The sequence below is a fragment of the Panicum virgatum genome, chromosome 6N (assembly GCF_016808335.1).
Source record: "Panicum virgatum strain AP13 chromosome 6N, P.virgatum_v5, whole genome shotgun sequence".
Lineage (NCBI taxonomy): Eukaryota > Viridiplantae > Streptophyta > Magnoliopsida > Poales > Poaceae > Panicum > Panicum virgatum.
Window position 1 is genome coordinate 11,554,345 of NC_053150.1, and position 26,255 is coordinate 11,580,599.

Below are 26,255 nucleotides of genomic sequence, written 5' to 3' on the forward strand. Positions count from 1 at the left end.
ATGAGAGTGATTCAGGTATTGCTGGAAAAGAGGATCTCCAGCAGGCTCAATGAACTCCACAAATCCAACATTTAGCTGATTTTGGTGCTGATCATCAATATCAGGCAGATTATTCTGCTGGCCCTCCTCAAAATCTGCCAGGTCCATTAAATCTTGTGGCTGGATTTCTTCTGGATTGATAGGCTCAAGTGGAATAAACACTTCCACATTAGCAGGATCATTGACAGGGATTGCTTGATCATCAGATTCAGCATCAGAGTGGACATCTTCCACTATGATATCCTTAGGCATAGGACCAAAGGGTGGCTGCTCATCTAGATTATCTACTGCATTGAAGAGATCATCTATCCCACCAAGATCATCATCTAGATGCTCATTTAAATCTCCAAAACCAAAGAATTCGAACATACTGGGCTGCACATCATCTGGCCCAATAGGAGGGTCATCTTCCCCTAGAGGGCCGCCACCAAGCTGATTTATCTTGAGGATTTCAACCTGGGCCGTCCAAGAGTCTCCTTCAAAATTTTCCCCCTCTGAGCAAACTAGAAACCATGGAATTTCAGTGAGATCTACCACTCTTGCTTTGACGATGATTCTAGCTAAGTGATTAGGATCTTCTTCCCAGATTAGAACTCTCCCAAATTCTGCAATGGCCTTTTCCACATCCTTATGTTACCAATAGTCTATGTTGAAACCCAGGAGCATAAGCCAGACATCATGGATTCATCGTAGTTGTTCTATTGTTCCAACCACGGTTATGAGCCTTAAAAGTCTCTGTCATGGTAATTATTCAGGCGAACATAGGCTTGTCCATGAGGGCAGGGTTGAATTGCTCTAAATCCAATCTGCTTGTGGTTGCCGAGAAAATCATCTAGCAGTTCTCTGATGGATTGGAAAGATACCTGGGCGTCAGGAAGCGGGTCGATTGTGACTAGGGCGAGGTCCCTGTTGTGATGACGTGCGCTTCCAAGAACAGCTCGGCCCATTGGCTTGCGGCCCTCAACCATCACCCGCTCGCATCCACGCGGCAAGAAAGGCGTGGGGTCGATGAATCGAAACGCCATGGATTCTTCCCATTCAGTGACCGCGAAGAGCGAAACCATGAGTTGGGGTTGAGGGAGTACAAGATCGGAGCAAAGGAAGGTAGAGTGTCTGACAGAGAGAGTCCCAGGAATCGAGGCGGGAACCTGCAGTGAAGAGCAATGTGACCCAGGTGGAAGCACCGAGAACAGCGAACACAGTTGGGACACATGGGCCGCCGGTGCTTGAAAGAGAGGCACCTGGAACATTGGGCATAATTGGGCCGCAAAATGTTTGGGCTGGAAAAAGGGCGAGATTCCGGGACAGGAGAGTGGGAATTCAGATTTAAATTCAAATCCAGGTCAATATTTGGTAACTGTTCCGTGTTCATCGCTAGAGTATGAACCGAAGAAAGAGCATTTTGACGAAGATCATTAGAATTCAACCGTCCAAAGATCGAAGATCGTTGCACAAAAGATGTAGAGGAGCCGACAGGAATGCGATTAACCCCAGTTAGGGGTGGTGATGATCTACAAGGACCAGAACGCGAGACATGATCATAGGAAAAAATGTGACAAGACCTTTCTGATAGGAATGAATTGATTCACAGGCTTGTTAAGATCAGGAAGCCTAGATTTCGCCACATCTAAATATGTGCGATTAGATTCAAACCCTTTCGTATGTGGGCCGGCTATCTTTGATAAATGCTGCTTTAGCAAGATCAAATCCATTTTTATTCCAGAGATTGAAGAAAACTCTAAAAGAAGGATCTTCAAAAGATTTCAGAGAACAAACCGCGAAACCAACATTCCTTGAAAAGACCGTGAATTTAATGATAAGCTCTTCAATTTCTACCATAGCAAAAAGTGCCTAACCTCCTAGAATAAGCTGCAATGTCGATGCAACTGATTCCGGAGTCAACCGGAAATTTGCACGGCTGAACGAGGCCAAAAGCCAAAAACTCGAAGCATCGTCCGGTTTTGGAGAAACCACAAGAGAACCAAACTTAGCACGAATATTGGACGCAAAGATCAAACCCGGGGAGGAGGAAGGAGTGGAAGAGGAGGAATCCATGGAAAAGAGATCTGGAAGGAGATCAGAGATGAACCGTGGGAGCGCGAATGAAGCCATCAGCGTACCTTTGGCTTGCGCTGTGTGTGTGGCGCTTTGCTTGGAACTTCAGAAAGGAAAAAAAAGTTTGGGTGCCAGCCGTACCATTCCGATTGAATGCAAGGACGCTGCGTGTCGCGAGGCCTGGCACGCACGGTGTTGACGCCTTTTACGGGCCAACACACAATCGCGCTAGGTCGCGTGGCGCGAGGAGGAGCTCCTTGCAGCACCTCCTGCGTGGAGCGGTCAGACCGGTTATCTAGACCGGTCAGACCGGTCACCATGTAGAACGACGACGATCCGACGAACGCTCGCCCGGGAGGGACCCCATCGGGGCAAGCGCACGTAGGGTTGCCCTAGGCTCGGCAGGCCAGCTAGGGCGTCCTCAAATGCCATGGAGACGAGAGAAGAACAGCATGACGATGTTGGAAAAGTAGGGTAAAGAGATAAAAGTTGTGTTTTTGATAGATTTGATTGGGTTGTATCTCAATCGGCCGTGACCCTTTACATTTATAGGGTGGGGTGGACTTATCCCGCAAGAAATTCTGTTTACAGATCTAAATCTATTAAGAACTCTAATTACAGTCGGATTCCTCCTAGACCGGTCAGACCGGTCGGACCCACCGGTCAGACCGGTCGAGCTCCTGCCGGATCAGCTACAGCACCAGACCAGTCAGACCGGTTGATGCCAATTTTGGCAGTCAACATATGCCCCCCCTATTTTTTAGTAAAACTTGCTTGCCAAAAAATATTCTTCTGAACCAAAATTGTCTAAGGGCGACAATTGGCAATGCATCGGCCATATATTATCTTTAAACATGCTAAAATAGCTGAAATAAGAGAACTAGCAAATGTAACAATTTCTAGCTTAATATCAGCAAACTATTTTGGCTTTATATTCCTTAGCATGTTTAATAACCAAAGTCTTGAGATGGCCAATGCAGCCGATTATACAAATCATAATTCCTTGGTAAAGCATAAAACTGGTAGTCATAATATGGCAGCCAAGGATTATGATTAAACCACGGATTAAACATACCTGAATATGCAGTCCATGGTGCGTGCATCAACGGGATAAATGATGAAGTCCAATAAGATGACCGATGATGCTTTCTTGATCTTGGTGGTGAAGAACTCCTTCGTTTGCCTTCCAATTGATTGCTTTGTTTTTGCGCAGACATCTTCTTGTATTTATCCAGAAGCTCCTCAAAGGTCAGCTTGGTCCTATTTTTTGCACCACCAAACTTTCTAAGTTCAGACCGGTCTGACCGATCTGACGAACCGGTCAGACCGGTCCTGTCAGAACCGATATTGTTGCTCTTATCTTGCCCCCGACCGAACTTGAATATTGTTCGACTACATTGTTTGAATCATAATTATCATTGGGGACAATTTTACTAATTGAGCTATCCGATTGCTCTTCAACAACCGGCTTTTTCTTATCTAGTGTCAAATCTGAATTTTTATCTAATCGTCCATCCTTTTTGACAGATAGACTTGCTTGATCACCTTGTGTTTCCTTTTCTGCACAGGCCGATTTTTAGGATCAAAACGGCCATTATTTGTAGGTGATAACTTACTAATTGCCGGCTCCCTATAGGTAATATAATTTGGGCATAAATATGTAGGAAGAAACGGCATAAATGAAATATGAAACCATGGTGCACAAGAATAAGGCAAACTGAAATCAGCACCCCATGGCATATTCAGCAAAGACCCATATGACGGAAACGACATCGATGTAGAAAAATTATTCCATTACCAATTTTTATCACTGAACTGGCGTTTTGGAGATGATCTTAGTTGTTTGGATTTATTAGGCCAACTAGCATCTTTTGCATCTCTTTGTTTTTGAGGTTTAGCCTGAAACTCTCCAATGAGTTTCGGCTTTGTCTTTTGATGCTTGCTATGACCTTTAGCTTGAACGGTTTTCCAAACACCGATCTCAGGTTTCTTTGGCTTAACCATCTTAGGTTTTGATTTATTTTGCAAAACCTTAGATGAGCCGGTTAGACCGGTCTTAAGACCAGTCAGACCGGTTGCAGTGCAACTAGCATTTTTGCCTTTGTTTTGTTGCCCCCCGAGCGTTGAAGTACTAGATTTAGTTTCTATGTTCTTGCCAGGGGATTTTGGTTCAACAATTTCGGCTTGGGACAGCCAAATTGTATCTTGACAAGCAACATCACAAGTTGGCAAATCTTTGCAAGGATTATTAGTCGGCTTTTCAATAACCAACTCTTGAATAACATGAACTAGAATTGAACTAGCTTCTTGATCAATCAAATGCTGGACAAGATCAGATAGAGCATCGGATAAAGTATCTGAAGATTGTACCTCTTTTAATAGATCAATCGTGGATGGTGGCTTCCACTCTTTTATTTTGATGACGCCTTGCTCTATTTTACGATAACAGGATAGAAGCAACCTTTCATCTGCCTGATCGCATTCTCACCGATGCTCCTGAAGTAGTTCCTCATGTGACAATATATTGCTAGGGTTTGAAAAATCGGTCATGATAACCATATTCTCGTCCCCAGCGGAGTCGCCAATTTGTGTTGACGCCTTTTACGGGCCAACACACGATCGCACTAGGTCGCGCAGTGCGAGGAGGAGCTCCTTGCAGCACCTCCTGCGTGGAGCGGTCAGACCGGTTATCTAGACCGGTCAGACCGGTCGCCGTGTAGAACGATGACGATCCTCAAATGCCATGGAGACAAGAGAAGAATAGCATGTCGAGATTGAAAAAGTAGGGTAAAGAGAAAAGGTAAAGAGATAAAAGATGTGTTTTTGATAGATTCGATTGGGTTGTATCTCAATCGGCCGTGACCCTTTATATTTATAGGGTGGGGTGGATTTATCCCGCAAAAAATCCTGTTTACAGATCTAAATCTATTAAGAACTCTAATTACAGTTGGATTCCTTCTAGACCGGTCAAACCGGTCGGACCCACCGATCAGACCGGTCAGAGTCCTGCCGGATCAGCTATAGCACCAGACCGGTCAAACAGCTTGGTCAGATCGGTTGATGCCAATTTTGACTGTCAACACACGGCCCGTTGCTACATGGTGATATTGAGTTTACCACCTCCATGAGGACAGTGATTTCACGGATCCAGAATAAAAAATCACTGTCATCACATGACAACTCTTTGAGAAGAGTGACAAACTCAGACAATTTTAATTCCTTTACATCACACATGCCACATTATTATTATTACAACCATTACATGTCTTCTGTATAACAATACACATTGGTGCACCACAGTTCAACGCCATAATATATTACTAAAAAGATGATACTTATTCATTATGGGTATGCGTAGGGTACACTCCGTATATATGGGAAGCAGGCTAGTGCAGGCATTCCTATGACCAGAAACCCGCTTCTTAATGGTGGACGCACACTCGTTCAGCAATTTATGTATTGGGTCTGCCAGTTTTGAGCACTTTGAGTACGCATCCACATCGATGTACATGCTGTCCATAGTGCGCACAATATCTATCAAGACTGTCAGCAGTGGAACAGGTACTGTAACGTTGCTGAGAAACTCTTGATTGATTCTCCTCCAGTGCTCCTCGAGAAGTCCGTGCAACGCTTTTTTTGCTTGTTGAACCGTTGCGCCATGCTCATTAACATAGCAATCGACTGCAGTAAAACACTTGCTTCTGTCTTCTTTCTCGTTCTATGAAAAAATTAAAGACCATACATAAATTGATATGATAGTTTATTAGGTCATTAGGTGGCAGGGGGGTTAGTATGTGTAGTTGTTACCTCGTGTCCAGCAACGTCATCCATCAATCGGCACATGGTTGCTGCAATCTCTATGATTTTAGGGTATGAACGAGCCCAGCTGAAAACTTCATCCTTCGCGTTCATTCCAACAAGTGCCGTGACAGCCCCTGGCACATACTGTACGGATATTACGGCAGCCTCCGTGAGGTATTCATGCACGGTTGGCACTTGTCGCTCATCTCGCCATACCAGCTCTTGTAGCATGCACCTACTTATCTCCTTCATCTACATTTGGTAAAATTAGCAATTTATACGTAACCTCATGACTGGAAACAAATATGATTCAATATTTCTATCACACTTGAGGGGGGATTTGCAACATCGTGTGGTCCATTGGATCAATATTATCATGTGGCCCAGATTTAAGTTTGCATGGTTTGTACGGAGGGGTGGGTTTGCACCTGATACATTGCCTGCATCTTTTGACCTCTTGTTAGATCTGATAGAATCAAAGTTATCAGTGTTCTCACATCTTCCAAAGGCTGCATCTTTTGATCTATTGTTGGATTTGGTAAAACAACAATTATCCTACTTTGATTAAGCTTGTATCGGCAAATATCTCTATGATATGTCGTTTTGCTATCCAAATCGCCTTAATTATTCTTTCATCTTGTTAGAATTGACGTCAGGTTTGCTTTAAATAGCCAGTTGCATCTTAGTCTTGGCTTTACCTCAAGCACCGTTGGAATCGAATCCTATCGAGATGAGATCCATTGGCTTGTGATGCTGAAACTGACGGCCAACGCTGCCATTGTTCTAATATGACTGGTGGTGACGTCAGAATAAGTCTCATCAGCTTATGGCTCTGCTCACGGTGGGCCATGGGCCCAATGGTGCTTCGTGCTCTATCGGCTTTGCCGATAGCCAGTGTTAGTTCTTTATTCGGGCAAAATAGCAATTTAAACAGATTAAACAGTCATTAAACAAACTAAACATCTGATTAAACAGACATGGCTAGCCACTATGTAGCATGTACACGGCGTGTAAACGAGCTAAACGGCCGTGTATACGAACATTGCAGTGCTTTATTATAATATTTGCTTGTATCCTTGTGACTATTGGCTCAGATAACCGATAGCACCCACATGCTGCGCATGTGTTAGGGTTTTCATGCTTTATTTGTTGCGCTACCATCTGGACTAGTAATTAATGGCTTTTATTTATTTGATGCCTTTAAATGCTTTATCATACTTATCCACCATAATTCGGTCCTATGACCGATACACTACTACAGAACAAGCCTTTAATCATGTACATTTGTCCCGGTTATAGTTGGACCCGGGACCAATAAAACCTTTAGTCCCGGGTCTAAAGTCTGGAACCAGTGGAGAGCAAAAAAAAGATCTTTTGTCCCGGTTGAACACTCTAACCGGGACTAAATAATACCCTTTAGTCCCGGGTGGAGTCACCAGCCGGGACTAAATGTAGCTCTTTCACGGGCTGACTTCAACTTGACATCCTTTTATTTATTTTCACTGCTCCTCTCTCTCTCCATCTCTTATCTCTTTCTTCTTCCCTCGGCATCTCCTCCCAGTGAACTTTTCCTCCCCTCCCACTCTTAGCTCCCTTCGATGCGCCCCTCCCCGGCGCGGGCAGGGCCCGGTGAGCCGCCGCACGGGCGCGGGCGGGGGCCGGCCAGCCGCCGCGCATGAGGGACGGCGAACTGCAGCCGCTGCAGGTCGGCGGGGACGGCGCGGACGGGTGCAGGCCGGCGGGCGCGCCGGCTTGGACGGTGCAGGCCGGCGGGCCGCCGTGTGTGGCCAGACGTAGGCCGCCAAGAGCCGACCAGCAACTGCCGCCCAGACCGGCACGGGCAGGGGCCTGCCGAGCCGCCGCCGCAGCGCGTGGCCAAGCGCAGGGGGGCGGGGACTCCTGCCGCCGTGGGCCGGCGAGGGCAAGGACGGGGACGAACGCGGGCTCTGTTGTTGATTTTCTTTGTTTGTGAATCTTTGTGACGTGAATCAATAATTTTAGATCTTGTGTTTTTCTTGTGTGTGAGATAAGCATATTACTTGTGTGTTATGTGTTGTATGAAGTACTGATGCATGATGTGTTATGAATTTTAGATCTTGATTTTGAGATTGCTTAGATCTTGATTTTGAAATTGCAGTTTTGGATAAATTTTTTGATTTGGAGAACCGGCTTGCAAACGCGTAAGCGGGAGCTAGCCATCCGATTTTTTTTGTTTGTGAAAAAAGGCATTTGTCCCGGTTGAATAGCTGCCGGGACAAAAAGACACTCACATTTGTCCCGGATGGACAGTCCCGGTTGAAAAACCGGGACAAAAAGTAGTTGGGAACCGGGATAAAATAGTGATTCTGTAGTAGTGATAGTCTCGATTTCTCATCGGCTTCTTAGCCGATGGGATCACCGAACTATCGGAACTCGCTCCAGCCGATATGTTCCACCTGTTTTTACTAACTGCTTTATGTCTATTCAATTACATGTCAAATTGATTGGCATGCTAAGAACCTCGAAGCTTAGGACCTGCACTGGAGTTAAGTGGATCACTCAGGCCTTCTATGTGTTTCTGAATGTGTGAGAGTCGATCGACCGGTTTTTTGCGCCAACATAATGGAAAAAAACTAATGAAACTATTTGACATTGGTATATTGTAGTGATTGGTTCAACTCAACTTATGATGTGGCAAAGTAGTGTTTAGTTAGAAGGTTTCATTTTCTAAACAGCCGTCAGATGGCAGTAGACAATTGTTAAGTTGAGGAGTGTGTGATTAGTGAATGGGTTGATTCACACCAATTAAATAAAGAGATGAAAGTAACATTATTTCTGCAATACTCATGGACGGAAAGATGATTGATGCGAGCTGCCAAGGGTACGAAACTTATGCCCCCATGTAAATTACTAAAGTGCACCAGCTTTTTCGTCCAAATATGTATAAATGTTCTGATGTTAAACCATGGTAGATTCTACTCCCATATGTAAAAGAATAGATGGGCTAGAAAGAAACCTAATTAATATACACCAGTGAACAAAAGAACTGTGATCGTTCATGGTACCCTAAAAGGGCTTAAGAAATCTGAAGTTTGCTACAATTAAACACAAAATGCAGTACCCAACTAGTCCACTGGATGAGAAGTAGGTCATCAACAATAGTTTGAGTGAATAACTATTTGATTGTTATTAATTAGTTCATTTTAGTTTAAGCTATGTACTTACTTCTTCCTTCACACAATCAATACCGATCGGTGAAGCACCATTATCAGCCACAAAAGCTTCAAATGTGTCTGAAAAATAGGACAAGACATATGCATAACAGTTCCCAATCTTCCGTGCTGCTTCTTCGTCCCAACTATATTGAAAAATATAACTTGTAAGGATACATGAATTTGAAGTGCATGACATATTTTGAAAACAATATATAAACCAATCGATTGGAAAAAAGTGTAGAATATACAGATTGATAGCTTAAAAGTTCGCTGGTCCTGTTATTTACATCGCTACTTTGAATACCTTTTGTTTCAAGTATTTTCTTGGAATATCTTTGTTCTTGCAAGTATTTGTATTGTTTACTTAAGAATTAAAATTATAAATTTATTTAAGGATCAATTTAAATTACTATGAGTATTTTTGTTGATTGAAGAATTATATATTTTCCTCATAAGCATGCATACAATTAATGGCATTACGCTGCTATACCCTAGAGCTTATAAGGCTGTGTTTAGATGGGGGAGAAAAGGGGGAGAAAAAGTCACATCAGTCACTGTAGTACACTGTAGCACTTTTTGTTTGTTTGTGGTAAATATTATCCTACCATGACCTAACTAGGCTCAAAAGATTCGTCTCGCAACGTACATCAAAACTATGCAATTAGTTTTTTTATTTACCTACATTTAGTACTCCATGCATGGGTCATTTGCTATATTTAATGTTTCGATGTGATAGGGGATGTGATGGAAAGTTTGGGAAGTTTAGAAATTTTGTGGGAACTAAACACACCCTAAGTTGAAGGTGCCCACTGAAGAGATGTCTCTTCAGATTCAGGACTTGAATGTATAAGAGCTCTACAGCTAGGGCCTAGTACTGTGATGCACGGAACATCCGAAGGGCAGTCCCAACAAATGGTATTGCATTTTGTAATCATCAAAGAAATTTTATAACTGTTTAATCGATTAATGACCAATGACGATATTGCATTTTATTGTGTGTGCTGTGCGTTCCTTCAAATGGTCTCACGAAATGATCAACATCATCCTAATTGAAGAAGTGCAAATAAAATATATTTGATGCTTATATTAACAAAATATATATATTACGAAAACTGTGAATTGACGTGCGGACACACATGCTTTGTTAATCATTGAGTATTAAAATACAACTTAGAGAGAGGAAACTGCTAACATACCTTTGAACTGCTTGGTTAAATTGGCGAGCCTCGTCCAATGTGCCGTATGAATCAAATATATCATCAAAGAATGTTAATAGTATCAGAAGCTTTGCAAACATCATCCGTGCGTTGGCATAATGTGGCTCGTAGAAAGCACCAAGGGCCCAATAATAACACTCGACTGGCCGTTCTCGTATGTATTGACCAATAGTGCTCTTAGGATTAAGGTCCTTGTACCACCTATAAGGTCATTTCCAATGGAAGGTTTCATGGTATTTCATGCACATTAAATACGGTGCCACGTAAGCAATTTGGATGACATGATAATGATTTAAAGAAGAGAGAGATGGAAGGTGTCTCATCTAGATGAAACCCCACATACACTGTTTTCAAGTCATTATGTGTCTTACAATTAAATGCAATAAGCATATAGGAAACACCAAAATTGAAATCTTGCATTGTAGGGGTTGTTTCATCCATGGTTTCATGGTATTTTAGATGATATGGCAGTATTGGAAACAGTGAGATGAAACCACCCACTGGGAATAGCAGTCAGTTAGATGCAATTAGATTATGTTACTTTTTCTCGACAACAAATAAAGGCCATTCTCTTCAGATTCTAGCATGGACCAACCGTTCTGTCGTGGTTTAGATTTCAGGATTATTCTTACTTCAACTAGCTTACTATTGCCATGGGTGTTAATGCACATATGCATAATCATTCTCGCTTATCGCTTGCAGCAGAGTATAAACATTTTTCTACTAATTACTGAGCAAAAGATGTAAGTCGTACTTACAGACAGATGCTCCTAACTTCGTCGCGGTGCATCTGCTGCAAGATGTGAAAGTCTAGCTTAGCAAGCTCAAGTATGTCATGGTCCTTCTCATTATCACCATCGTAGATGGAAATGTAGAGCTTGGCCTGGAGCCTTTTTATCCTCCGATAGGTCGGCGCCGCTAGAGCATGCAGCACTTTATTTTGGATGGGCCTAGGCAGATGGCCACCATTTGCTAGGTACGATAGCCGGTCCACGGTGAAGACGACGGCCCCTGTTCAGCACATCCTCATTGCACTTACTTACGTGAGCTGCCTCGTACAGGCTGAGCAAAGCATCAACATTTGATCGCAGAGCGTCTTTGAAATCCCCGTTGTCATCCAAGAAAGTCTTGAAAACATCTGCATCCGGTACTTAGTAAAATTTATATCTAGTGCAGTTTATATCTAGTGCGTAACAAAAGGTACGCACCTAGGAAAACCAAAATAATTTATATTTGGAGTCTGAATTAAGAAGTATTTGCTAAAATTCTCTGTATTACTACTTGAACGCTGCAAGATTATTATGACCAGACGAAGATAGGAATGCAGATGAAATATTTATATATACCACAGGTTGCGTCATAGTGATGCTGCCTCAGCAACCGGAACTGGAGTGCGACTGCACATAAGTCATCACCCACTGCTGGTTTCCTGCTGAGAACGTCCATGAATGTAGCAATCTCCTGCTCAAAATGGTACCCGACACCGAGGCGTTCCAGGGCATCCACAGTCTTCATCCCCTGATTTTCCTTGTCTCCTAAATCTTGTATAATGCAGCGAACCTTCTGCACGAGCTCATCCCTCCTATCCGTGATCCTGACCTCGGACTTTTGATTTGTATTTAGGAACGAAGAAGAAATAGAACTGTATCACACTTACAAAAATGCCGGTCTGTATAATGCCAAACGAGTTTTTCGTTGTTATACCTGGTGAGAGCATGGCAAAGGCTGGAGTTCAGTGAAGTATCCCGTCCACTTACTGTCTTCGACCATTACTGTGGGCCGCTTAGCAGGATTCACGTGCTCCATGATACCTCTTCTAGTCTCTATCGGTACACATCCACAAATTGATAAAAGATTACTTATAGTTAGTAAGTACTCCCTCCGTTCCAAATTATAAGTCATTCCAAAAATCTTGAAGAATTAAAATTTTTCAAGTTTGACCAAATTTATACAACAACATAATAACATTTACGATACCAATTAAGTATTATAAGATTCTTTGTTAGTTATATTTTCATAGTATATCTATTTGATGTCATAAATCTTTGTGTGTCTCTCTATAATTTTGGTCAAACTTTGAGATGGTTTGACTCTCCAAAATTTTTGGAATGACTTATAATTTGGAATTGAGGGAGTAATGAATTCCATGTTTCGGAAAGACTAGCTAGAAATAATAAGACTTGCATGCATACTGATTGGATTTTGCATCTTAAAATGTCCCTAAAGGGAAAAAAAGATTCTCTCTGGATCATAGGTGTGGGTGTTGGAGCTAATCTTCATTTAGTCATGAGGCTTATTTTTTGAGCAAGTCATGAGGTTTAGGAAGAGTCATGTGCGTGTCTCATCTTCCTAATTCGCGGGCGCGTGCCAGAAGCTCTGCTCGATCGATCCGACAAGCCTGTAATATTTCCTTTTATTGTATCTTTTAGTTTTCAGTTTCTGGCTGACTCCCCTCCACAGCAGTACAGCACTAGTGCCACCCGATTCCCCACCCCAGGTTACTGCCACCCACTGGACACCGTGATTCCCATTCTTTTTATCATTCAAAAAATTTATATGAACAAAAATATAGAACCAAACCATGTAAAACATAAAATATATACAAAATATATGTAAAGATAAATCCTTAACAAAAAAGATAATATGCATAATTTTTGAAAATACGTATAAAAGTTCTGTTCATAAGTTATGCATGAAAGCAAAAAGAAATATTTGCATCAATCTTTGGCACAAAAATTATATGCATAAAATTGTACTACATAAATTATATGCATAGATTTAAGTTCATAAGTTATGCATAAAAAGCCAAAGAAATATGCATAAATTATATGCACACATTGTATGATAACAAAACTTTTGTTCATAAGTTGTTTAAAAAAATTACGAAGTAGAAAGGCTATAGCACAAAAAAAATGAAGTAAAAAAGGAGGGGACAAAAAGGCATGCCGGCAGCCAGGATCCACCGGAACCAAGCCCTGCTACTGGTAGCCGCACGAGCTTGTCAGCTTCCTGCTTCTGCACGCAACATTGCTCGCGCCTTGCGCCGGTTGCTGCCGCATTTCGGCCGTGTTTAGTTCCACGCGCAAAATTTTTTGCGTTGGCATCTTGTCAATTTGAAGTACTAAATGAAGTTTATTTATAAAACTTTTTGCACAGGTGGATTGTAAATTGCGAGACGAATCTAATGATGCTAATTAATTCATATTTAATTAATAATTAGAGGATGGTTATTGTAGCATCACTGTTGCAAATCATGGATTAAGTAGGCTCATTAGATTCGTCTCGCGATTTACAGCCCATTCATACAAAAAAATTTATAAATAGACTTCATTTAGTACTTCATGCATGTGTTGAAATATTTGATGTGATATTTTTTTTTGTGTTTACGGAGTTGGTGTGATCTAAACAGAGCCTTAGTAGTAGAAGCATTTGGTGGGTCCCACAGATATGGCGTGCGAGCAGCTCGGTCGGAAATCGAGCGCGCGGACACCTGCCAACGCTCGCGCGTACAGATTTGCGGTTCCCCACCGCGCTTTATTTAAAAATTATAAAAAAGTAATCTATACAAGAAGGTTACTTACAGGGCGCCATTAAGGCGGAAAGTACGACAGAAAGAAAAGATCTAAACAATTGTATCTAGCCATGTTACAATTGGGGGGGGGGGGTGATATTCTTCTTTTATTCGCAGGAGCTGGAGAAGAATCTGTCTCTTGAATTTCACAATCCAAGAGCGACGACTTGCTTGCACGCCGTTGAAAACCATGTCATTCCTCATGTTCCAAATCTCCCACGACGCCACAATGAAAAGCTCCTTGAAGAATTGACGGCCAAACGGAGATCTTCCTCCAGCAAGCAGCTCATGTATATCATGTGTGTCCGGCCAAATGACGTTCAGGGTCGCCCAACATTCTCATGCGAACTGGCAGTCAAAGAAAAGATGCACACATCCTCCTCTGGGCTTGCACTACACAAGACACAGTTATAGCCTGTGTCAAGGTGAAAATGCCTTCGTCTGAGCATGTTTCTTGTGTTCACAATCTGTCCGCTATCATGAGCCAGGCAAAGAACTTTAGTCTAGGTGTGCATTTGGACTTCTAGATCATTGCAAAAGTTGGAGGGATAGTCACATTGTTGAACACCATGGCATAGAATTTACGAGAGGAGTACCGGTCATTTCCCCATAAGAATGTCCAACTATCCAGGGGCGGATCTACATGGGGGGCTAGGGGGGATCAAGTCCCCCCTACCTCCCTAAGATCCATGGATACCCCCAAAGAACCCCTTCTATTTTTTGAACCAAAGAATGAAGAAGATGATGAAGAAAGAAGACAAGGGAGATGAGCCCCCTCTTAACTTGGCTGCTGGATTCGCCACAGCAACTATCTATTTCTGTCGGCTGATATTCCAGAGTTGCTAAGGTTTACTGCAGGTCACCTAGCTCTTGAAATGCTTGCTCCGAGAGAGGAAGGTGGAACAAGGAAGCAAGATCCTCAGCTGCAAGTACATCCTTGACAGAGGCTCTTTTATTCCACGCTGCAGCATAGAGATTTGGAAATTCATTCGAGAGAATAATTGGTGTCCATAAATCCTCCCAGAACAAAACTGACCGCCCATCCCCAATTGTGCACTTTGCTATTCCCCTATAGAAGACATTTAACCGGAGCAAATCCTTCCACCAACAGGATCCTACCTCACGTGAACCATGTGGAACTTTGGAAGAATAATACCTGAACCAAACAAGTTGTACCCAAGGTATATCTTTCCTGCTATAGAATTTATGCAGTTGTTTGAGGAGGAGAGCATCATTTTGCAGCCGAAGATTAAGTACTCCCGGACCCCCTTTTGACTTGGGCCGAGCCACCATTGACCAGGCAGCGAGGTTGCCACCTTTCTTTGTGAGATCATTACCCCTCCAGAGACACTGCTTTTGAATTCGCTCTATATTGTCAATAACACCAGCTGGCAATTTAAGAGTGCACATCGCATAGGTAGTAATTGGCGTGATGGCAGTGTTTACCATTTCCAAACGGCAAGAATAGGAAAACAGAGAGGAGCAAGCAGTAAGCTTACGTTCAACTCTATCCATGATGGGTGTGAGATCCTCCATTCGAGGCTTGATTGTTCCCACTGGGAGACCTAGGTAGGTGAAGGGCATGGACCCAACTGCACATCCAAAAACAGAAGCAAGTACCAACATTCACTCCGGGTGTACGTTGATGGGGATCATCTGGGACTTTGCATAGTTGATTTTCAGCCCTGTGGACAGAGTGAATTTTTACAGTAGGCCCTTGAGGAGAGAGAGAGAGAGCTGATTAGGGTCAACTTCCATGATTACGACTGTATCATCAACATATTGAATTACTGTGAAGTCCTCCGTTGGTTGGTGATAGTGGGTGAGTACCGCGAGCAAGGATTCGAGGGAACCCCCGTTTAGAGATTCGGCCAGGGGTATAAACCGCGGAAGGATCTCCCTTAAGGAGGCGAGTTGAGACAGTGGTTTTTAGACAGGTTCAGGCACTTTGTCAGGCACTTGTTAGGCACTTTGAACAAAGGTTACCTGCACTCTCCTCTCTTATAAAAAACTAAGCTGGTTGCTAAAAAGAACTAAGCTGGAGTAAACAAATATCAGAGGGATTTCTACTAATTATTCTGGCAGTATCATATTGTAAATGCAGATATAGTTTAGATACTGCAGGCATTTTTATAGATGACACTTACGGGTGCCACAATCATTATAGTTAATTTCACAATTACAAAATGCATACTCAGTAGTTGGTACTATAGCTGCACTTGTATTGTAAAATTTAACAGCTCAATTGTTGATGAAAATCTGCAGGTTTTAGAAAGTATAAATAAAGTTTGCAGTGCAATGTACTCATGGAAATACTCACTTTTCTGCTTCAGATTGCATCAATATGTATTCCTGGAAAAGAACATAAATCTTTACCCAGGGGAGAGAGAAGAAAAACAATGAGAAACTGTCGAGTAAAAATGGAAAACAGCATACTGTGCTCATGTGCATCAAAGCCTAACTCATCACACAGATACGGCTGGAATCATGAACAGTACGCACTATGCAGAAAACTCAGGTGGAATTCTAAGACCACATCTGTATTATATCCTTTGGTCCTCAGCAGAGGACATCTGAAGCTTTTGTTCTAAGTTCACTATGCATTCTGAATTTTTGATCAACCATTTCCATACAACCAAATGGACACATGTACAGTTATAGCTATACTGAAATGCTGATGCACCAAAGAAAATGCATCCAAGTTCTGCCACATTGTTTGCTCATAATACAATACAAACTAAGCAATTCACAAAGACAGTGAGATAACAACAAGTTGCCTCAACTAATCGTCTTGACGTCTTCTTCAACACAATTGTTGTATGACATCAGCGTACCCTCATCAGCTGGGTCTTCCTCAGTTTCCTGCTTTCATCCGCTTTGCTTCTCTCGTGTCAGCTTCGCTTTGCGCATTGCACTTCGCCTGAGAGCTTGTGCTTCCAACACATCCAGAGCAGGCAGACCGATGGACAAAAATCTTGTTATTGGGTATGCTATTCTCACTGAAGAATTCTGCCAATATGTGGACCATTAGATCATGCTTACAGCAGGTGATGTGCACCATCTTCAGGTTGGTGCACTCGAATGAACTTGCCCTTGGATTGAAACCCACTCTGTTGTTATAGGCCTAATGCAAAGAAAAATAATGAACTTGCTTTAGGCATTGATCATGTGCTTAAAACACTCCAGAAATCGTTGGGTATATAAATTTTTACATACCATGTCAAGCTGGAGAAAAAGGTTCTCTAAGTTTGGCGAGTGCCCTAGCATGGCTGCTAAAACATCAAATCCAGGAGTTATACACCATTCACCAAGGGTCAGAGTCTTCAGGTTTTTGAAGTCAGTGCATGATTTCGACTCCCTAGTCAGCAGCACCTGCACATTGTACACAATTGCATTGTCCATTGTATTAGAAATGTTCAATCATCCAATGTGATTTTCCTACCACAACCACCAGCTAAATGAATTACAACATTATACTTTACACAACAGTACTTCAACGTAGGATAATTAAAAAGGCACAGCATTGCAATCATCATAGATACCAATTTGCTGGATGGATAGTTACAACCCCTTTAGCACTCAGTTCACACATAGCAACTAACATTCCATAATGGCAACATATAATTCTCTTGATATGAAAGATAGTTAAGTTGTTATCCTTTTGTTGTACCTCACGTGAATTTTGCAATGTTTAAGAGATTTTGCCTTTACTTTTTTTCCCGAATACGCAGGAGAACTGCGCATCATTGTATTAAGGAGGAGAAAGATCCAATTACAACAAAACCTCCCCTCCCCCCCCCCCCCCCACCTTGGATCAGAGTGGCGAGAGAAAGTTTAGAGAAATAAGGACTGTTACATAAGCACAAACAAAAATAAAGGGCTGACCGAGGTGGTAAGTAACAATTATGCTAGCCTGACGCTATATCATGAAAATGAAAAATGCATCTTCTGGCCCCACAAAACAACACAAAATCTGTGGTGCTTACATTTTAGGACATCAAACTGTAAGTTAGGATCAAAGTTCAGTAACTGTAATGAACGAAATTTTTTCCTGACATTGAACAGGTGCATTATTAGATTATTCAGTAGGATAGGAAACATAGTAGCAATTAAATAGGGTGGGTGATACTGAAACGAGTAGAAGGCATTAGAGAAGAGAAGAAACTTGTTGATGTAGCTAGATGTATTCACATGAACTGCACAGATCCAATAGCCCACTGAATTATCAGTAGAGAACTTCATAACATGTCCATTATAAAACTACAATAGGGACTTACTGAAAGGTTTCTGATTGATTGAACACCAATACATTATTTTAGACCTGCAAGGTTACCATTGTTCCAAACTTCTGAACTGAGGCATATTTTTAATCATCTAATCACTGACTTAAACATCCAAATTTTATTGTAAATAAATTTATCACAAGAGAACGAACAGATTATTCTCTTAGATACTTCCTATGCACAGCCATCACTAAGTGTTGAGAAAATAAACATCCACAGGCCACAAAAGCACATAAAAATTAAGAGCAAGAGTATCAGCATGGTGAGTGAACCGTACCTCTCCTGGATGAGCTAACAGGTGCATTGATTTAACATGTGAGAGGCTCAAAAGCATACCAACACCACCAAAATTATCAGAAACATTGCTCTCATAATTTCCATAACTTTCCACATGTTCACCCGCACTGGGTTTATGACCATGAATCAAATACTTGTATGCTTTACATATATGCTCCCTTGAAATCTCACCATAGTCCACAATACGGTCATCCTCCTCATCATCACTAGGTGCAGACCGATCAGAATCATAGTAGTTACTATTATCATCAGATCTGTTGTGTTTGTTATCCCCAGAGTCACTAGCAGAATCATAATTGCTGTTATCATCTGAGTCATCTTTCTCCTGCAGCCATTGGCAATCCGGAAGCAAGCAATAGTCATAAAGAATGATGGTCGCTGTGACTAGGAATTCCATTTTCAGGATCAGAGGAAAATGCTGAAAAGGTTTGATGCAGCACAGCAAGACCAGGTTCAGCGCATGAACCCTGAATCCGATAGCAAATTTGCAGCTGATCATAGTCAGATACTTCAGCGAGGTGGACCCAATCAACTCGCCCACTACCGAACAATCATTAAGCTCTAGCTCTTCCAAAGAAGTGCATCTAGAACAGAGCTGTGTGAGGGTGGTGTCATCCATCTTGACACGCGAGAGCTTCAAGATCCTAAGGTTGCAAAAACCAAGGCCGGAGCACTCAGGGTACTTGAATCTTGCCAGTTGCTTGATATTGGATGCTGCTAGCAATCCCAAGTTCTGGATCCACGGAACATATCCAAAATTTCTGCTGAACTGCAGCGCGACAAGGTTCGGAGCATAAACAGAGAGGTGTTTCATGACGTGGCACCTGATCATGGTCAGACGCTCCAGCAAGATCGGCTGAATCCTCGTCTCGTGCGATATGAAGCAATTCTTGAGCTCCAGTTCTTTCAGACAAGCGCACCTAGAGCAGAGCTGCGTGAGGGTGGTGCCATCCAGCCGGACATGGATAAGCTTCAGGATCTTGAGGCGAGTCTTGACGAACTCATCGCCATCAACAATGAAGCTCGTGTACTCCGGCGCCGGGTTCACGCGGTGATGCTCCCCGGAGAGCTCGATCTCCTCCGCGCCGTGCCTGACGGCGTAGGCGATCCAGAAGTTGGTGTTGCCGTCGAGAGACTCGTGGCTCCAGCAGAGGCGGAGCGAGTCCAGCGGCGCCATCGGCCGCCGCCGGAGCAGCAGGTTCTTGACGAACGTGGCGAACGCCTCCGGCTGGAGCATGCCGTCGACTGCGGCGCTGGGGCCGCAGCCGCACAGCTGGCGGATGTCGAGGCCGCTCGCGGAGGCCCACAGGTTGCGCCACCGCCTGGAGAGCACGCACGTGCGCACCGCCTCCCACGCCTTGAGGTGCGACAGGACCCGGAGGAGGACCCGGTCGGGGAGGCCGCCGAGGCGGTCGCCGCCGACGGGCGCGCCCGGCGCTGCTGCGCCCTCCGGGGGCATTCCGTCGAACGGGTTACCTGCATAGACACGGCTGCGGGGATGAACACCTCAGGGATCAACAAGGAAAAGGAACAAGAACCGCAGAGCAGGCAAGAAAAGAAACCAAGAAAGGCGAGCGGCTCGTGGCACTGGGTCGAAACAGATTCGCATCCATGACCAAGAAGAAGCGGCCGCAAGAGAATCTCGCAGGCGATGCAGCGGTCGAGCGGAAGAACCAATACAAGAACTAACCGAGAGGTCGAAGGGTCTCGCCGGATCGATCGATGAGCGGAGCAGGTTCTTGTTGCCTCGAGCGGAGCGAAGCCTCTGCTCTAGTTTACGTTGGGGAGGGAGGGAAGGGAAATTAATCGATGGGAGGACGGGTGGTTGCCTGGGCTGGTAAGCGGTGGGCCACGATGGATGACGGGAAGGGATGGGAGAGCTATCCACAAAACTTTTTCTTTGAAGAAATTTACCACAAAACTTTGAGAGAGCACAGTATGCTTTCTGCATTGGAATACATAAAATTGATAGATAAAATTATTTTTTGATCTGTTGCTAGAATGGATTAACAGACACTGCGGCTACGTACAGCTTGTCGAGTACATTCTGTTTGACTATTTATATTTCATATTTGAGTTCGGTTAAAAATTTATAATTTTTTTTAAAATTGCTAGACGGGCGGGCCCACGCTACATTAGGCGCGCTACAGTACCCCCGTGCTATAGTACCGACCCCTTCCCTTCCAAACCCTAAGCGGTCACCCCTCCCTGCGCCGTCACCCCTTTGTGTCGGGATCCAAAGAATAGAGAGGGGGAGGGAGAAGAACAGAAGAGAATAGAAATTAGGGTACGCCGCCGTTCGTCGTCTTCGTTCCTGTGCCGAAATTGGTCGGGCTTCCTTTGCTCTCCCTGTTTTTCTCCAATTTGGATCTTTACCTCGATGTTCATGGTGGTTCCCCCATGTGTGTTGTAGCTTGGGGGCAGTCGGAGAGTTACCGTGACCGTCGCCGCCAGGAAAATGACGGGGAATCGTTGTTTGGATCGTCACTATCACTGTTGTCTTTGATAATCTCAGGGGAAAATCTTAGGTGAGACCTGACCCTGCTATAGAACATATTTTTCCCTCTGATTATAGAAGTTTTTAGCACTTGCGTGTAGCATGTTCGTCACCGTTAAGGTCAATAATTATGGTGCTAGTAAAGAAGGGGAAATTTGATGCAGTTTGGACACTTCTCATAGTGTTCAAGTGGCTATCAGGAAAAATTCATTTATGCGTACGTGTTTATAACAATTATTTTTGAAGGATCGTATATATAACCACAAAATTAAATTGGATATTTTTGGGTGCAAGTAAGCAAAGATGGACGGTTTGGTGGTTTGGGCCTCAAATCCGGAGACGCGTCAGGTGCGGCCGGATAGCGGAGACAGAGGACACATGGCGCCATCGCAAAGCTTACGCGAATCAAAGTCATGAAGGCGGTGTGTCCGTCTAATGGTTTTACAAAAAATTTGACCGTTTTGCCATTGCTTGAGTAGTTATCCTGATTATTAGAGTGGGGTAGTTTCATCTTTCTCCAGAGACCATATACAGAGAGGCATGGCTAACTGGATGGCACCGCTCTTACCCTAGCTCATTTTCTTCTCCAATTTTCTCTACTAGTGGATTGCGCACGCATAATTCCTTTGTAATCTTACTGGTAATTATTATGGTAGTAGTAGATGTTTTGAAGTGCAGGGAAATTAAAAATAGTATGTAAATTTTATAAGATCTGATAGGAAAATGGATAAAGGAGGGTCAGAGTTAAAGTCTTATAAATTTCTATTTTTTTTCAGGTGTAACCTAATAAGATTGTAACTGGTCAGTTCGTGCAAAACAGCCCAGATAGCATATGTAGCCTAAGTATTTAAGAGGACTCACACTCAAGTAGAAAATGTAACCCAAATGTTAAGGAGTACAGAGATATGACACTGTAAGCAGTTTGGGGAGCGCAAGAAGTATTTGAAATCGTCAAAGAGTTAAATTATTGCCATCATTTTTGTCAGACCTGGGGCAATCCCAAGCCAAATATGACCTCTGTTTTTGTTTTAGAAAGTGCAGTAACTGTATGAATAAATTTGTAGTAGAGCTATAATTGTCAAAATATAGGCAAAACAACTAAATGGTCCATACAGAGAGGATTACAATAGTTCGATGATAATTTATCTTAAACAGCCAGTTCAGTCATTTTGTTAAGCTAGCAAAATGCTAAACATTTACAAAGGATACCAAGGCAGATCAACATGCAGACATGCAACTCAGGTGTAAAGGTTGTTGTCTGCATGGAATTTTAATTCAACACAAACCTGCTGAATTATCACATGGAGAAGGTGCAAACACACTCAACAAAATTTGGTGGACAAATTCCAGATCCCAATTAACAATACTAACTAAAATTACTCACATTCATTAAATAAAAGAGGAATAATGTCAAGATATTATAGGGACAATAAAGGAACTGAATTGCTTGCTCATGTTGTTCACAATCAACTTCATGTGTAAGGACATACAGTGTTGCCTGTTTCAAATTTGAGAAGAAAAACAACCCAAAAAGAATAACAGCAGGTTCTCATTAAGCTTAACACCGCAATGAGGGCATCAGAAGGCAGCAGTTGTAACATAAAAAAATAGGGGGCTCAAAACATCAAGGCGATTAAGGGCTGAAAAGTGAAACCTAATGTGGTGTGCGCATTTCAGGTAGGATTTGTTTCCCCTACTGCTACAGCTTAAAATTGCATGTCCATGGAGATAGCTCATATGGTTTAGGGACACATGTCGCCGTAACAGTAAGAACCAAAAAGCAACAATAAGCTTAATTCATATTATTACTGTTGCCGGTATATTTTGGAACGACGTGGATGCCCCCAGAGCTCACAGAGCCGGGGGGATGATAGAAATTTTTGAACTAAAGTTTGTGCTAAGATTTATTGGGAATAGAGATCCTAACCTCCTCGGATGCTCCGGAATTAAAGATTCGATCTCGCAATTTGTGATTCCCAAAGTTTTTCTTCTTTTTGTTATTTTCGAGGTTTTTTTAGTATTTTCGATTCGCAAGTTTTACTTAATTTTACAAATTTTTTCTTGGATCTATTAATCCTCGTAGTTGCAGACCTACGGCTCGAATCGTTGAGGTTTGAAGTTTCGGATCGTTTTTGCTCTTCCTCTTGGTTCTCTATTAGTTTTTTTTTTACTGAACTCAAGGATCTTTCGCGCGGAGGAGAGTTTGCGGTGCGCGCCCGAGTTGCAGCACAAGCGGCCGGCGGCGCTGCTGGGCGAGCAGTCGCGCTCGGCACCTGCGCCAGCCAAGGCGAGCGGCTGCCCAGGCGAGGCTGCTGGCTTGGGGTCCTGTTGGCAGTAACGCGCGTTACTCGAATTTAATCCGTCGCAAAAGCAGCTTCGGAGGCGCGATTAATTTGCAATTTATATTTTCTTAAATGGGCCGTATTTGGAAAGGCCCAATTAGTTCTTGTAGCGCGTGAGATTTGTTCCTCGCGGGAACAATTTTTTTGATGGTTTCGGATTTCGCGATTTGAACAGGAAGTCACGATTCTTCATCCGTTAGGTGTTTTATTTTTTTTCTTGGTGCTCGCTTATTTATAATTGAACTAGCATGCACTATTAATTTACGGTATACATAAGAAAGATTCCATTAATTGGATTCAACGACCAGAGCAAAAATTTAAAAAAAATGTTAATTGATTTCATTATTCTGAAAAGGGCTGGCAAGGAGGACCCAGCAAATGTGCTTGATTACTTTTGAATGTTCCAAAACTTGCTTGCACTGCCAAAAGAAATGCAGTGTTCTGAAAGAACCTTTTTGAATGTCTCCAAAATAAATGCAGATCTTCAAGATTCCATGGGAAAATATTGGGTGCAAAGTATCTTCTCGGTGGAAACATGAAAATTCCTTCAAAAATTATAGTTGCAAGTATGCAAAATATTTCAAACAATGAACATTGGATGTACTTTGTATCCATTGGAACAATTCCCGCATTTTGATCAAAATGAATTATATTCCGCATGATTAATTTGAATTTAAATCATAATTTGTTCTAAATCAAAAAATTGTTACTACGAACAAATCTATTAATTTGTTCGGTATAAATTAAGTTCCATTTTGGTACATTCAAATTTGTTCCAAAGGAGCACATTGCAGCAATTTTGTTCCGCTGGAACAAATGAAATATTTTGTTTTGTAATTGAATCCATTTTTTTCACATGAACAATGTGTTCAATTGTAACAATTCTCATGTTTTGTTCCACATGATTAATTTGAATTTAAATCATTATTTGTTCTAAATAAAAAAATTGTTCCGTTGGAACAAATCTATTAATTTATTTGATATAAACTATGTTCCATTTTGGGAAATTCAAATTTGTTCCAAAGGAGCACATTGTAACAATTTTGTTCCACCGGAACAAATGAAATAATTTGTTCCTAACACTTCCATGATTGTGTACTACAATTGGGTAAGCAAAACTAGCAAGCAAATAGGTACGTAATTGGATAGAATAAATTGATCACATCTACCAATTGCATCTGCAAACCAAGATTCTCAAATTGAATCACGCAACCTGAAAAAAAAAGAAATGAATTGAGGAAACAGATGAGAAAAACATCGGTGAATAGATGGAATATAAATCATACCTATCAATCTGATTCCCTAATATATGAAGAATCCATCCACGAATTCGATGAATCGCCCTTAAACCGTCTCCAGCACAAAATTAGGGATACAAAGAGCTATCTAGCGAAAGATAGGCGGAAGAAGCAAAATTGAAGAGAGATCGAGCAATTTTGCACTCCACCGGAATTGTAAGGAGGAGAAAAGAGAGAGAGTGAACCTCGCAGCGATGAAGCGGCACCGGCGGCTCAGAGAGATGTCACGGGGTGAAGAAATAGGAAGGAAGCAGAAACAGGAAGGAAACAGAAGCGAAAAGAAGCGAACGGGCCACGCGGACGCATGCTTCGGCGACGAATCGGATGGCAGATGCGCGCGTTACTCCTAACAATTGCGGCTGGCTTGTAGGCCGAGCTCGCGCCCACGATGGGGGCGGCCCAGTTCGCCCAACAGGGGCGCTGACCAAACCCAGGGAGGCGCCTTGGTCCAGCGGAGGAGGGTGCAGCCGAGCCGGCCCAGTTATGTGCGTGGAGGTGGCCCAGTTGAGCGCTAGAGGAGGCACAAGCGAGCGCCAGTCAGTCAGAGTCAGCAGCCTAACATCTATCTAACTAACAAAACAAAAAGAATCTTCTACTCCCTCCGTTTCAAATTAATTGTGGATCATTTTTAATAAGTCTCTAGATATATACTTTATGCTATGTGATGGGTGTATAAACCCGGAGTCCCTAATGGGCCCGCCTTAAACAGTAAAGGCCCAACATCCTGTTGGGCTCACCCTGGCACAGCCCACAAACCGGTACGGACAACTGCCGTTCCTCAGCGCCCAGCGCAACCAAAAGCCAGCCCTCTAGGGACACGTGGAAGCCTCCCGACCTAGAACCCCCCGGGTCAGTGCCGTACCGAGCGACCCGGGTCGTGCGCTCCAAGAACGCCGCCCCGTACAACGGGCGTGCCGGTCAAATCAGGCCCCATACGGGCTCACATGTCGCGCACTCCCTCCGCACGCCACGCCTGCGTAATCTACAGGACCCCCTGACAGGGGCACAGTGTTGGTCGTCCAGGCCGCACGATGCAACGGGAAAGAGCGTCAACAAGCTCCGCCTTCCACGCCATAATGATGGCTTCTCCTGCACACCACTCCATTATGCCAGCAAGTGTGATCGGGCAGCACCGCCTGACCGTGGCAGGGCACCCCTCAACGGGCGTGTCGTCCTTCAGGCAGAAGCCATGCAGGGAAGGACGCGTGGCAGCACTATGGACGGAGGAGCGGGTACGAACGGACAGGATAGGAGACGACATCCGAGCGACCGACCGAGTGGCCAAGCCACCCCGACTGACCGGGGACAGGACAACAGTTTGACAACCCGTCGCCCAAGAAAACCAGCCTGGCTCAAGCCTCTCCACTCCCGACCGACCGGGTGGGCCCCGACGACTGACGAAGATGAAGGACCCCCGGGCGGAACCAAGACACCACGATAGATATATGTAAACAGGGGGCCCCACCTTGAACTATAAAAGGGAAACCCCACCCCCCACCACGTAGGAGAGGGTTCGACTCCGAGAGAACATACTGCTTGAAAGCTTGTAAGCTCCCCTCTGAACTTTGAGCACCTAGTCTCGAGAGCAATAGAGTAAGAACACCACCCCCATAATGGACGTAGGGCATTCTCCGGCCTGAACTAGTATAAATCCTCGAGTC

At 43.3% G+C, this 26,255-nt stretch overlaps 1 protein-coding gene and 1 pseudogene across 2 annotated transcripts in view; both read right to left on the reverse strand.

Annotated features, from left to right (window-relative positions):
- The window catches only part of LOC120679762 (MEIOTIC F-BOX protein MOF-like), a 76,347-nt gene extending 56,088 nt beyond the window's left edge, over window positions 1–20,259 (reverse strand). The window contains exons 1-4 of one of the 2 annotated variants that reach the window (XM_039961417.1): window positions 20,148–20,259; window positions 18,438–19,933; window positions 17,094–17,249; window positions 16,404–17,001 (exon numbers count right to left, since the gene is read on the reverse strand). In XM_039961417.1, the coding sequence (XP_039817351.1) occupies window positions 16,732–17,001; window positions 17,094–17,249; window positions 18,438–19,916 (1,905 nt within the window). In that variant the 5' untranslated portion in view covers window positions 19,917–19,933; window positions 20,148–20,259 and the 3' untranslated portion in view covers window positions 16,404–16,731. Of the gene's footprint in view, window positions 1–16,403; window positions 17,002–17,093; window positions 17,250–18,437; window positions 19,934–20,147 lie in introns of those variants that run through there. The other variant, XM_039961418.1, reaches the window with a different exon arrangement.
- On the reverse strand, window positions 5,328–12,142 carry LOC120679763 (annotated as a pseudogene).
- Window positions 20,260–26,255: the final 5,996 nt, after the last annotated feature.